The sequence below is a fragment of the Charadrius vociferus genome, unplaced genomic scaffold (genome assembly GCF_000708025.1).
Source record: "Charadrius vociferus isolate BGI_N301 unplaced genomic scaffold, ASM70802v2 scaffold532, whole genome shotgun sequence".
NCBI lineage: Eukaryota > Metazoa > Chordata > Aves > Charadriiformes > Charadriidae > Charadrius > Charadrius vociferus.
In genome coordinates, this window is record NW_009647271.1 from 1,919,929 (window position 1) to 1,931,924 (window position 11,996).

Here is an 11,996-nt window from a genome sequence, read left to right on the forward strand (position 1 = left end):
CCCCCCCCCCAATGAATCATTCGTTGCAAATCTGACCACTTTAGGCACATGAATAATTAGGGCAGGGTTCTAACTCCTCAAAATTAATCCACTCCAGGCTCTGTTATACAGCAGCAGCCTTATCAATTTAGATGCTGATCCATGACACTCAGTTCAGTGATATGCCCTCAAAAACTAGCTTAAATGTGCTTTTTCAAGTACATAAAGGGTTAGGGAAGGCTGTTTACTCTTTCACAGAAAGTTACTTTGTATCTAGTTTTGTATCACCGTTTATTGTGGGAAAAGGCATTAAAGCTACTACAGAAAACCTTCCTGCAAAGAGGGTGAGCACATAAAAAAAATTCAGAAAATACCATGTCCTAAAGCAGGAGTGTCAAAATGGTCCCTTAGAAAGCCAATAATTGAAGTGTATTTTGAACTGCATTCAAGGCTGTTTTCTGGTGGTTTTCTCTCAAAACTTGCTGCTGACCTTCCAGGGAGAGAAAAAGCATATCAACCAGCAGCAAACCTTTAGCTGTGCCAGAGACCCTGCCTTACACGCCACCCGGGCACCGTGGACTCTGTCTCACAGGACAGGTCCCTGGGCTTTGCCGCACTGCTCAGTATGGATTTCACCAGCAAATCCTGCTGGGAGGAGTGCGATACCAATTCTGCTCTTCTGTGCAAACCAAACCAGACCGTGCTCAGGTTTGCTTTCTCCCCCTAACACAGCTTAACCCCAAGAGGTACAAGAGTTTTATCCTCTGCAGGAAGCTGGGGAGGGCGGGGGGAAGATGAAGCAAGGCTACAAAGATGATCAGGGGACTGGAGCATCTTTCTTACAAGGTAAGTCTGAGGGACTTGGGTCTTTTTAGTCTGGGGAAGAGAAGATGGAGGGGGGATCTTAGGGAGGGTACCAGGGGGATGGGAACAGTCTTTTTCCAGTGGTGCCCAGTGACAGGACAAGAGGGAACGGGCACAAACTGGAGCATAGGCAGTTCCACCTCAGCCTGAGGAGGGCCTTCTCTGCTGTGAGGGCGGCAGAGCAGTGGCACAGGCTGCCCAGAGAGGTGGGGGAGTCTCCCCCTCTGGAGCCATCCCAAACCCGCCTGGACGCCGTCCTGTGCCACTGCTGGAGGTGCCCCTGCTCTGGCGGGGGGTGGCACTGGGGGAGCTCCAGAGGGCCCTCCCAACCCTCACCAGTCTGGGATTCTGTGATTTTTCTCATCTCATGGCATGTACTAGAATACAGACCTCTGCCAACCCTGCAGCACACAGCAGTGCTCCCAGCCCTGCAGTGCCAACACCTCGGATGGTCACAATGACTCAAGCAGAACCTATGCTGAGCATAAAGGTTGCGGGCACTTTCAATTTAAGTGTTCCAAGCACTTCTTTCCATCACCTTTTCTGCAAACGGTGGTGATGAGCACAGCAGGGACCAACCAGGACTTCCATGCTGCGAATGCCCTGGCAGAGAGCGGGCACGCCAGCCGCAGCCTCCTGCTCTCTGCCTCTGGGACAGAAAGCGTGAACGTTTCCACTCCGACAAGAAGTGAAAAATACACCCGCGCATCTGCTGCTTCAGGCTACAAAGCTTAGCAGCTCATCCAGCCTCCAAGAAAGAAAAAAAAAATAATTGGGTATTTGGGAGCAAGCAGAGGAAAGCGTGAGATCAGGAGCCCCCGAGCTGCGGCTCTGGGAGAATACCTGCAGAGATACAGCAGATTGGTGCCCCACCTCCGCCAAACCCAAACTGCATTAAGGATCAGAAAGTTAAGAGGGGTGCTCCAAAAAGCCATTTGTTAGAGAAACACTGGCACAGCCCAAATACCTACGAGCTTTCTTAATTTCCAATCTGCTTTCTCAGGCCAGTGAATTAACAGCATACAGGAAATAGCTGAATATTGTTCTTAATTAGTTAACTGGATTTATCCAGTTTTGCCTTGCTTTTCAGATACCCACTTGAGCACTGTACCTCCCATCTATTAATATTCTCAGCCAGGTACCCAGCATTAATAAAGAAAATGCATAAAAGAGTTACTAGAACCTGCACTAAATCGGTAGATGCCATCAAGATAAAGGGACATTTTTGTTAAAGTTTGACTTCTTAACTACACAAAAGCGGGTGGGTAATGAAAGGGCTTCCAATTTACCTCCTGAGCTCCAACAACTAAATTACAGACATCCCCATGAGTGCGCAATGGGAAAAACAAACTACACACCTTACATAAAGCTGGATCCAGAGCTTGGATGTGACGCTCTTGGAACAGACTTCAGGTAACAAAATTTTCGGTGGGAGGTGGGGAAGAGGATTGACCAAACATCTCCAAAACATTTGGTCAAACCTACAGATTCTTGTTTCAGACTAGCTGAGCAGAAGCTGAAGAACCTAAAAAGCCAATGACTCTCAAGGGACCTTCACATTTTTCATAGGAATTTAATCCAAGCAGGTTGCTGTGGTGCAAGGCAGAGCTAGACCAGGCACCCGCTCCGCTAGAGCTGAGAAGCTCATGTGGGTCATCACCTTGAGACAACTAGGAACTATATGGCCAAACAACACTTTTGCCAAAACCTCCGTCTACTTGCCAGTGTAGGCAGCATAGCAGAAACCCAGAGTATTTTCTTCCAGCACAGGCAGAAAAGATTAGAATCAACAGAAATCAACAACTTAAACAAGTTCTGCTGCTTCTCAAATGGCCTTGGGCCAAAATGTCACAGTGCCTCAGTTCTTCAGTTGGGCAAACACCAAGGCTTCAGAGCCTCACAGCAAGGGTGAGCTGAAGTTAATGGGCCATCAGTGTGGATGGGAATTATATAGGGCTCCAATCCAAAATCTAATCTGAAATCAAAAGCTCTTTTGACTGACCCATCACTTTGGGTATCCAGAGAAGAATACACCCATCAAGATGTCTGAATTGTCAAGGTGACCCTTCTTAGGGACTACTCACTTACAGAAAACGGTGACAATGCCACAGCATGGTTGCCTTTGCTCCCCTTCCCAGCTTAAGAAACTACAAACCCCCAGAAATGCGCTTTTTTGCTGGTTACTGTCACAGTAAAAACCACTCCCCACCAATTTTCAGCAATCTGAATTAAAACCTATCAGTATACTACAAATACTTCCTACAGTTAGGGAAGCTGTAACAGAACGTGATAAGGCAGGCTTAAAGCCAAGAAAAGGGTTAAACCCCCCAAATCTGGAAAATTTTAAGGCTGCGCTGTGTCATTCAACCTCCCCGAGAAAAAGGGAAAGGCCAATTCAGAACCTGTGTATGTTTTCTACTGAATTATTTGCTAGACTCTGATTAAGTGGGAAAGAATGACTGTAAACTAATAAAACTTGAGGTTTTCTAATTAAACCACAGGCACCCTGCCAAGCATTGCTGATTTGTTGATGCACCCTGCAATGTCAGGACTCTGAGGACACAACAGGTCATTAAAGTATTAAACAGATGACTTATACCCTTTAATCAGAGCTGGGATGCCAGGTTAGGAAGAGAGAGTAAACTCAAGAGCAGAGTACAATAATTATCACCAGGAAACAAATGCGCCGTTTAGCAAAGTCAAGAGAAGTTGTTAGCGAGTAGTTATTGCACAAGGAAAGGGCTGGATTGCTGAGCCCCACGCCTGGGTCTTTTATGATTGTCACCCCCTCTGCTCCGCAGTCATAAGAAAATAACGCAATATTTGTGATTTGCGGTCCTTCGCCCTCAGACGAAGCGCGGCAGCGTTAAGGCAGGCCAGGAAGCGCGCAAGCCTCCTCTGCCCAGCTCTGCCAGCACATCTCAGCCCCCGGCTGCAACGGCATCCCACGTCCCCGTCACCTCTTCACACCTACTGCCAGCTCTGCCCAGCTCCGTCAAACTGCAACTAAGAGATGAGCAGGCTCGTTTTTCCAGTGTGCGCCAGCCCAAAAACACCGTAAGCCACGTTTGTGACCAAAGGACAGAAGTATGCTTGGAGAGAAATGCAGAACCTTAAATCCAGAACCTTAAATCCAGTTTTCAGCTCCTTTAAGGCCAGCACTTGCCTCTGGCTCGAGCCTCCTCTCCGATGAAGAAGTCACCAGTGATTTCGGCGAATTGCTTGTAAACTTCCCCTCCAAATGAACAGCTCAGTAAAGGGCATTTCTTTGGAGGTTTCACAGAAAAACTAGAAGCAGCTCCAGAAGAAAGGAGGTCCACGAACTGCAAAGAGCCCCAAATATATTGCTCTATAGAAGCCTCACAAGGCAGCTATTTGGCACTTTCCCCAGACATATAGATATTTATAGGAGAATAAAAGTGCTCATCTGACTGAGTAGTGGAAAGAGTCATGTATGGCATTTTCCTCGTGTTTTCACCCCCCGCCGCCCCTCCCCAGAGTCTGGGGATCCAAAAAAAGGCAAGAGAAATAATTTAAAATACAATAGAGATCCCTAGTTTGCCCTGAAGGCTCTGCTGATGAACTATTAAAAAGCTTCTTCTGTCCAAACAAGACACTTGGAGCGTGAAGCAGATAGCCTACCACATTGTTTTATAAGACAGCACTGAAATTCAACCAGTGTCTGTTTCAGCTGAGAATACAGCAGTCACAGAAAAAGTGATTTAATATGCCTATCAAAGAGGAAGGCTGTAATTGGATTCAGTCCTCAGTTTGACTTCTGAAAGTCTCTGAAGAAAACTCCCATCAGCTTTCAAAATCTCCAAGATTTTAAGTGGAACGAAGAGCACTTCGTTCTAAAAACACAGCAGTTTGTGCCGGCTTATGCTGTTAAGGATGCCAGCAACAAGTCCTCCTGATTTTAGCAAAGCTCGGCAGAAACCATATCTATGTGCAAACTAAAACCAGCAGTGATAAGCAGTATTTCTCACATATTATTTGACCTATATGCAAAAGCAATTTCAACTTTTTTGGGGAAAAAAAAAAAAGTATAGGACTTTTCTTGGTAAGTTTAAGTGACTTATTGCTAGCCTGCCTGCCTCCCATCCTCGGAGCCCGTCAAAGAAAGAAGCACTGAATCTGGGAACATTCTCCAAATAACTGATTAAACAATGTATTTAATGTCTTCTGCAATGGAATTTTACGACATAGCTAACATTCAGCACAGCATATTCATCTTTGCAGAAACGATCTTACTGGGAAAACAGCTCTGCAGCAGATGCCCTACTTCATCTGCAGCACTTGTACCACACAGAAGCAGAGGAGTCTGCTTAAAATGCAGAACCCTCGATATTAATCTACAAGTTGCATACATGGCAAGAGTAAAGAAGGCAATTTAAATATTTGAGTATTTGTGTTTATAGCTTTTTTGTTTTAATGGCAAACACGCCATCTATCAGTTACTGGGGTTACTGCATTAGCCCTCAGCCAACTACCGTCCTGCCGAGTGAAGAACTGTTCGTCTCAGTCCAACTAAGATCCATACAAAAAAAATAAATGCCACATCTGAATCGGTGTGCCAACATCTAAACACTAGCAGGGCGACGAGTCTGCACAAATATACAAACATCTAAATCCAGAGCCAGGGGAGGGGAGAGGATAGGACCCGAGGTCTGCAACCACTTATCCCAAAGGGGGACGAGGGATGCAACGCCTGGAAGATACAGCTGCAGCTTAATTAGCCACACCGCCGCTTATCAAGTAGCATCTCGGGCAAAGCATATGGCATCACTACCGCAGAATCTAGGCAGCCCACATACGGCGTCTCAGGCTCACTTTACATCGGGTTTTACCCATGTCACCTCCAGTGTGCTGTGAGGACTCTTCTCCCCTGCTGCGGGGCTGCCTTCGCTCCCTACCATTTCAAAAGAGAAATGCGGTCGCTCCAGTGGCCTCTCCACTTCAAATCCCTAAACCTTGAAATCTCCCTAGTCATTTGGGACAAACTACCTTCGTTCTGCTATTCCTCGGGCTATTCTATCTATCCAAGCTCCCCTCCTTGGTTTTGGGGATAAAAGCAGCAGGCAATCCTGAACGGACAAGATGCACGAACCAGACACTGCCTATCTAAAGAGAATTTCCCCGCCCCCATCCTCCACAAATGCTATTTTTATTTCTTCTCAAACTAATTGATTAGCATAATTTATTACACCTAGAACTATTTCTCCCAAATGGTATTTAGCTCGCTGTTTAGTATCGGACCTTACAGGCTTGTAAGCTCTTTCAGTTTGTCCACTCCTCCTTTCTACAAGCGTTTTGTTGGCATAAAAGTCCTCCCTGCAAAACTTGCTTTTCATAATGGTTGAGAGAGAAGACAACACCAGCACTGTAAAAGTATTGTCATGGTGTTGAAGAGCTCTGCCATGGCAGAGTAATGCTCGAGAGAGTGTAGTAGGCAGAGCTGAGGAAGGAACACACCGTTTTCCTTGTTTAAAAAAAAAAAAAAGCAATAATTAGGTCAGCAAGTAGCAGTAGGTTCAGAGGGAAAAAAAAAAAACCAAAGGAAAAGGAGTTCCTCCTTGTTTAAATGTTTATTATTCAAAACATGCAGCTGGGTCTTAAAAACTGAGTTAAAAAGTATTTAGAAAACTGTTACAGCAAGGCTTGGAAGCCCAGTTCACGCTGGAGTTCACTGTAGGGTAAAGCCAGCTCCTGTGATTCACCCCAGGCCTGCAAGGGGAGAATCCTTCGCAATGTAGCCCTTAACAAATCATTTGGAATTTAGCTTATGCTACCGGCTTCCAAAAAACAACAACAACAAAAAAAAAGCAGAAAAAAAAAATCAATTCTTCCGCAATAGCCTGTTTATAAAACATGTCCTTAAAAGCACATGAAATTCAGACCCAACCACTTTCCCACTCACTCATTCTGCCATCTGTTATGCATCCAATACAGTACGTGAAAATATGACCAATATCCCAGAACTCACCAGAAACTGTGTGCAAATCAGATGCTATCCCCTTGTTCATCAGTTCGTACTGGAAGCCCGTAATCTTCCTGCTAATGTCCTGCTGAGGAGTGGCCTCGACAAACAGCCCTCCCTGATCATAGCCGAAGCAATACACTTTACTGGGGCTGCGATCTCCATCTCGGACCAAAAGTTTCAGTTCTCCAGTTTTTTCCAAATAAATATTTGCTCCTGCAGAGTCCTTGAAGGGCTTTATGCAAACAGTCAAATGTTTGTAAGAGGCAGGTGAAGTATTGGGTCGCAGGTTGACTATGAGTGCTCCCGTGGGATACATCCACTCTATGGACCCTTCAGAACAGCGGAGGTAGACCTGTTCAACATCCTTCTTGTGAGACTCGTGAGTTAAGCCACTGAGGGAAGAAAGAAAAGAGAAAGTTAGAGAAATGACAGAGCTGGTAACGTGACTGTCATAACCTCAAACCTTCAAAGACCCACATCAACAAACGCAGGAAATCTATGAGTATTGAGCAATAGTCCACCCAGCTCAGCAGCAGTCAGAAGCGCTTGTCTCTTGCAAGACTGCAACCTTAATATTACCCGACAGTTTTAAATCATCTCCCAAAAGAAAAAGTCAAACCACTAATAATTGACTTCAAAATTAAATAGGATATAAGCACATGATCAAAAGCAATTAAATTACTACAGCCTCGGTTACTGCCCATCAGCTGAGCTGTGGCAAATGACTTGGCGCATACTAAGTAAAACACGTACGCTTGAACTCCCTTCCTGGTGGCTTAAACCAGCACGTTCTCCAGCCTCGCAGACCGGACTCCACCTTTTGCTGAGTACTTTGTTCCCCTTCCAAGACTATATTCCCAATGGATCTGAAACTGGGAGGGATGCCAAGCTCACCCTGTGAACTGGAGCAAAGGGATGCCCTGGGTGCTACTGATACCCTCTGCCCCAGCTGGGCAGCCCCAATCTCCAAACTGGGAGGTAGGGAGAGGAGAGAAGACGCTACACTCCCCAGTCACAGCTGTGGAAGCATTAAACTATGCTGCTTTCTTCGGTACACACACCGTGTTCCCCCACTTCTCCCCAGTATGAGGTTTAAGCTGAGCTTACCACTGTAGTGCCCAGCTCCAACGGGCTACGGGCAGACACACAGCTATGGCTGTTCGGCAAAAATGAGAACACGTGGCCAGCTACTATTGCTGCATCAGTCCTGTGTCCTTACCCAGCACCATGGCAAAATATTAACACCCCAACAGCCCTTTTGAGGGCTGATGATCAGAGATGGGACAGGAGAGCAACACGGAGATCCCAGGGCCAACCGCCAGGGAGAGGGGAGCAAACTGCCACGGTTAAGCAGGATGACTAGTAAATCCTCATGACTTGTTTGCCCACAGCCTAAAATGAGGACAGCTCTAAACAGCCCTTGCTGCCTGTCACTGATGCTGGACCAACCCCACAGGTTCTTGACTCAAAGCACTAATATGATATTGCACGCTGTAGGCACTCCAGTTAAAGGGAAAAGTTGTGGGAAGTCTGGTTTATTGGTTACAGTATTTGGGCCATTAGGCAAAAATCCTTTGGTCCCAGTCCCTGTCCTGTCACAAACCTATTATGCGAGTACGAGCAAATCACTTCACCACCAAGCTTGTTTCTCCTCCCACGCTTTGCGTACCTAGTTCCCAAACATAAGCATTATTCTGTGCCTGTAGAGCACCACCCAAAATGAGACCCTTCAACGCAGCTCACGGGTCCGCTTTGCAGTACTTTAGGGAAGCTTTACAACATTCCCACTTTCATGCGGATGAACCAAGACAGGGAAAAAAAAATAAAAAGGATTAAGTGACTCGTCTGAGGTTACACAGGAAATCTGTGGTAAAGAACATCTTTTAGTATAGTGCAAGTAATGACATCAAGCTCTGGTTTCTCAACAGAAACCTCCAAATACACAGTTCCCCACCCCAAAGATATATTCAGGTGCTGAACAGGGTTTTAATTCAAATCAGCATTTAGAAAGTAACAAGAAGCCATGTGTAGAAGAAGAGGGAAAAAAACCCCATATGGTTTGCATTTACTGTTGATGTGACTCATTATTGTGAGTGTCAGTGTGACCCATTTGATAGAGGTTACATGAGGAAGCTCAGAAAAAAAAAAGTCATATTTAATAACAATAGTGCCTGCAAACATGTGCTTTTGAATAATCTTGAAAGCCACATCAAGAACACAGATGAGGAGAAAAGAGGGACAAGTTTTTGACCTTTAGTCTCTTGCCCTCAAATTCAGTAGTACTTAACACATGCAGGAAACTTAACTTTCAATGGGATATTTCAAGTTGACTGTAAATCCACATCTGGTCTACAAAATCACTTTTCACCACCGCATGCGCATGATGCCACTCAACAGAAAACACAGAAGTCTGTTTATGTGCAAGCAGTGGATACGTAAAATTAAAGAGTGCAAAGCTTACCCCTCAGCAAAGGGGCAAAAAAAACCCTACCCTCACACATCACTTGTTCCTACTCAAGACATCAGAACAAGCTGCAAAGGTTTTGCAGGACTTATACTGGCAAATTCCACCCTGAAGCCCGAGTGCTTAAACAGAAGGAAGACGGGGCAAAACTCTGAACTCATGCAGTGAAACTGCTGTTGCAAGTGATCCCAGTAACACGGAGGCAGTGAATTTCTGCCAGAGAAAAAAAAAAAGCCTTAGCATTCATTTTGTTCAAACGTTCATGCTGTTCAAACAAAAAACAGGGTGGATTCTGAAATTATCTTCTGAAAGCCAATTATATCCCACAGGCAAGAGTGATGCCATTAGACAGGTACATCAAGCACAAGTACCTGTACGCTTTAAGCCTTATAATAAAGGATGACTCAAAAGTTAAGCAGATTTCAAAATACACGCTCACATTACTTAATAGCCACCACCATCATCCAGTAAAACCTGTCGCTTTGCTTTCTGTCAAAATGACATGTCACCACATTGAGAGATTGTTTAATGTCTGCGGTCAACAGCTCGATGTCCAAGTGGAGACCCGTGACGAGTGGTGTTACTCAGGAGTCGGTACTGGGACCTGTATTGTTCAGCATCTTTGTCGGCGACATGGACAGTGGGGTTGAGTGCACCCTCAGCAAGTTTGCCAATGATACCAAGCTGTTTGGCGAGGTAGACACGCTGGAGGGGAGGGATGCCATCCAGAGGGACCTGGACAGGCTGGAGAGGTGGGCCCAAGCCAACCTCATGCAGTTCAACAAGGCCAAGGTCCTACATCTGGGTCAGGGCGATCCCAAGCACAAACACAGGCTGGGCGGGGAATGGCTGGAGAGCAGCCCTGAGGAGAAGGACCTGGGGCCATTAAATACATTGAAAAGCGACAGTAAGGAAGATCTGGTATATCCCTCAGTAATTCAAGGCTTCTTAGATAATTGAAGTAGTTATACAAATATGAGACTGGGAGAGTTCATTTCAAAATAACCTTCAGTTTCATCTGGATTCCCCTGAAAACCAGTCTCTGAAAGTAAATATTTTTCTTTTCTTTCTTCTTTACTTTGTTTACCTAAAATGTATCTTTTCTTACTGTGAATATGATCCAGAGCTTGCATATTGCAATAAAATTTGGACTATTTACTAGGGCATGTAGTGATAGGATGAGGGGGAATGGCTATAAACTGGAAGAGGGCAGGTTTAAATCAAACATTAGGAAGAAATTTTTTACTTTGAGGGTGGTGAGGCACTGGCCCAGGTTGCCCAGAGAGGTTGTTGAGGCCCCATCCCTCGAGATGTTCAAGGCCAGGCTGGACGTGGCCTTGGGCAACCTGGTCTGGTGGGAGGTGTCCCTGTCTATGGCAGGGGGTTGGAACTCCATGATCTTCAAGGTCCTGTTTGGTGGTTGTTTTTTTTTTCTCCAAGCTCATTTGAGTTTTGGTTTTGGTTTTTAAGTATACGGCAAGGAGATAGGGCAGTTGTTTCATGGTTACAGTGATGGACGAGCCACCCACCCTGCCTTTCAGATGCATGCTGTTTATTGGGATTTACTTCTACAGCAAGTACTACTTCCTCATACCAATCCATGAGGACCTCCTGAATCACTGCATCTGTCTCCCCACTCTTCTCCCTCTCTGTTTTCAGCCACCCCCCTCTGTCTGCCCTGAAAGATCTGGTTCGCTATGGGTGCAGTAAGCTGTTACACTGCAACACGCAACAGGGGTTATTTCAAGAAAAAAGCAGCGGGAGGAATATCCACACTATCTACTTTAGCCATTTACTTTATTTATTCTACTACAGATGCTCTGAAGAGCCCTAGAAGCACCCATGTCCTCCTAGCACCCCTCAGCAAACACAGGGAACTGTCGCTCCTAATTTGGCTATCTAATTAAGGATGATAAGCTAGAGACCATCGAGACTTCCCCAGAGCATCCGCCGGTGCAGAGGGCAAGATCGATGGATGTTAAGCAACCACATCAGAGCTGAATTCTTGCTCCTATAGCCAAGAACTCCAGACTAACATATTCTCAGCATGTCACTGAAGCACTTTTGCCCAAAGCATCGAGAGGCCATTGCAGTACGAAAACCTGAAGACTAACAGCCAGACACACACCATAGTGAGGTTTCTGCTTTCTTCTGGACAAAGCTTCCCTGGAAGCTCTCTGCCAAGGTATTTAATAAGATGCTGCTATGCCTTAAATTGCAGGTGTTGAGCTGTGCATTGCATCAGATTTCCCTGGAAGCATGAGGGGGGAAATTCATGTAGGAATCCTAGTGAAGCTCTTCATACTACTCAGGGATATAAGCTGGTCACCTCTCCACAAGCTAATGGGAAAAAAAAAATAATATCCAGAATATTCTACTTCTAAGATCATTGCTTCTAATATAGACTTGTATATAAAGGTAAGAAAGCACCTTCAGGTCTACTGTAGGAGATCACTAGCCTCTCAAATCTGCCTGCACAAGACAACCTAGAACTTCTCCATGGGAAGAAAGGTTACGGTTTGGCACCCGAGTTCACAGGTTTTTCAAAGTTAATGTAAAAAACATCACATGACTTCAAAACATTATATTTCGCATAAAAAGTCCTTTCTGACCCATATAGCTATTAGCATCCACACTGAAATATTTAATTAGATGGTATTTACTGGTACATCAAATTACCTTCCTTTCCTTCTTAACTGCTAGTCT

At 45.3% G+C, this 11,996-nt stretch overlaps 1 protein-coding gene across 1 annotated transcript in view; it reads right to left on the reverse strand.

The window, feature by feature from the left end:
- Positions 1-9,208, reverse strand: part of METRNL (meteorin, glial cell differentiation regulator-like) — a 21,370-nt gene extending 12,162 nt beyond the window's left edge. Inside the window, exons 1-2 of the mRNA XM_009880028.1 lie at positions 9,198-9,208; positions 6,830-7,218 (exon numbers count right to left, since the gene is read on the reverse strand). Coding sequence (XP_009878330.1) covers positions 6,830-7,218; positions 9,198-9,208 — 400 coding nt within the window. The remainder of the gene's footprint in view (positions 1-6,829; positions 7,219-9,197) is intronic.
- Positions 9,209-11,996: the final 2,788 nt, after the last annotated feature.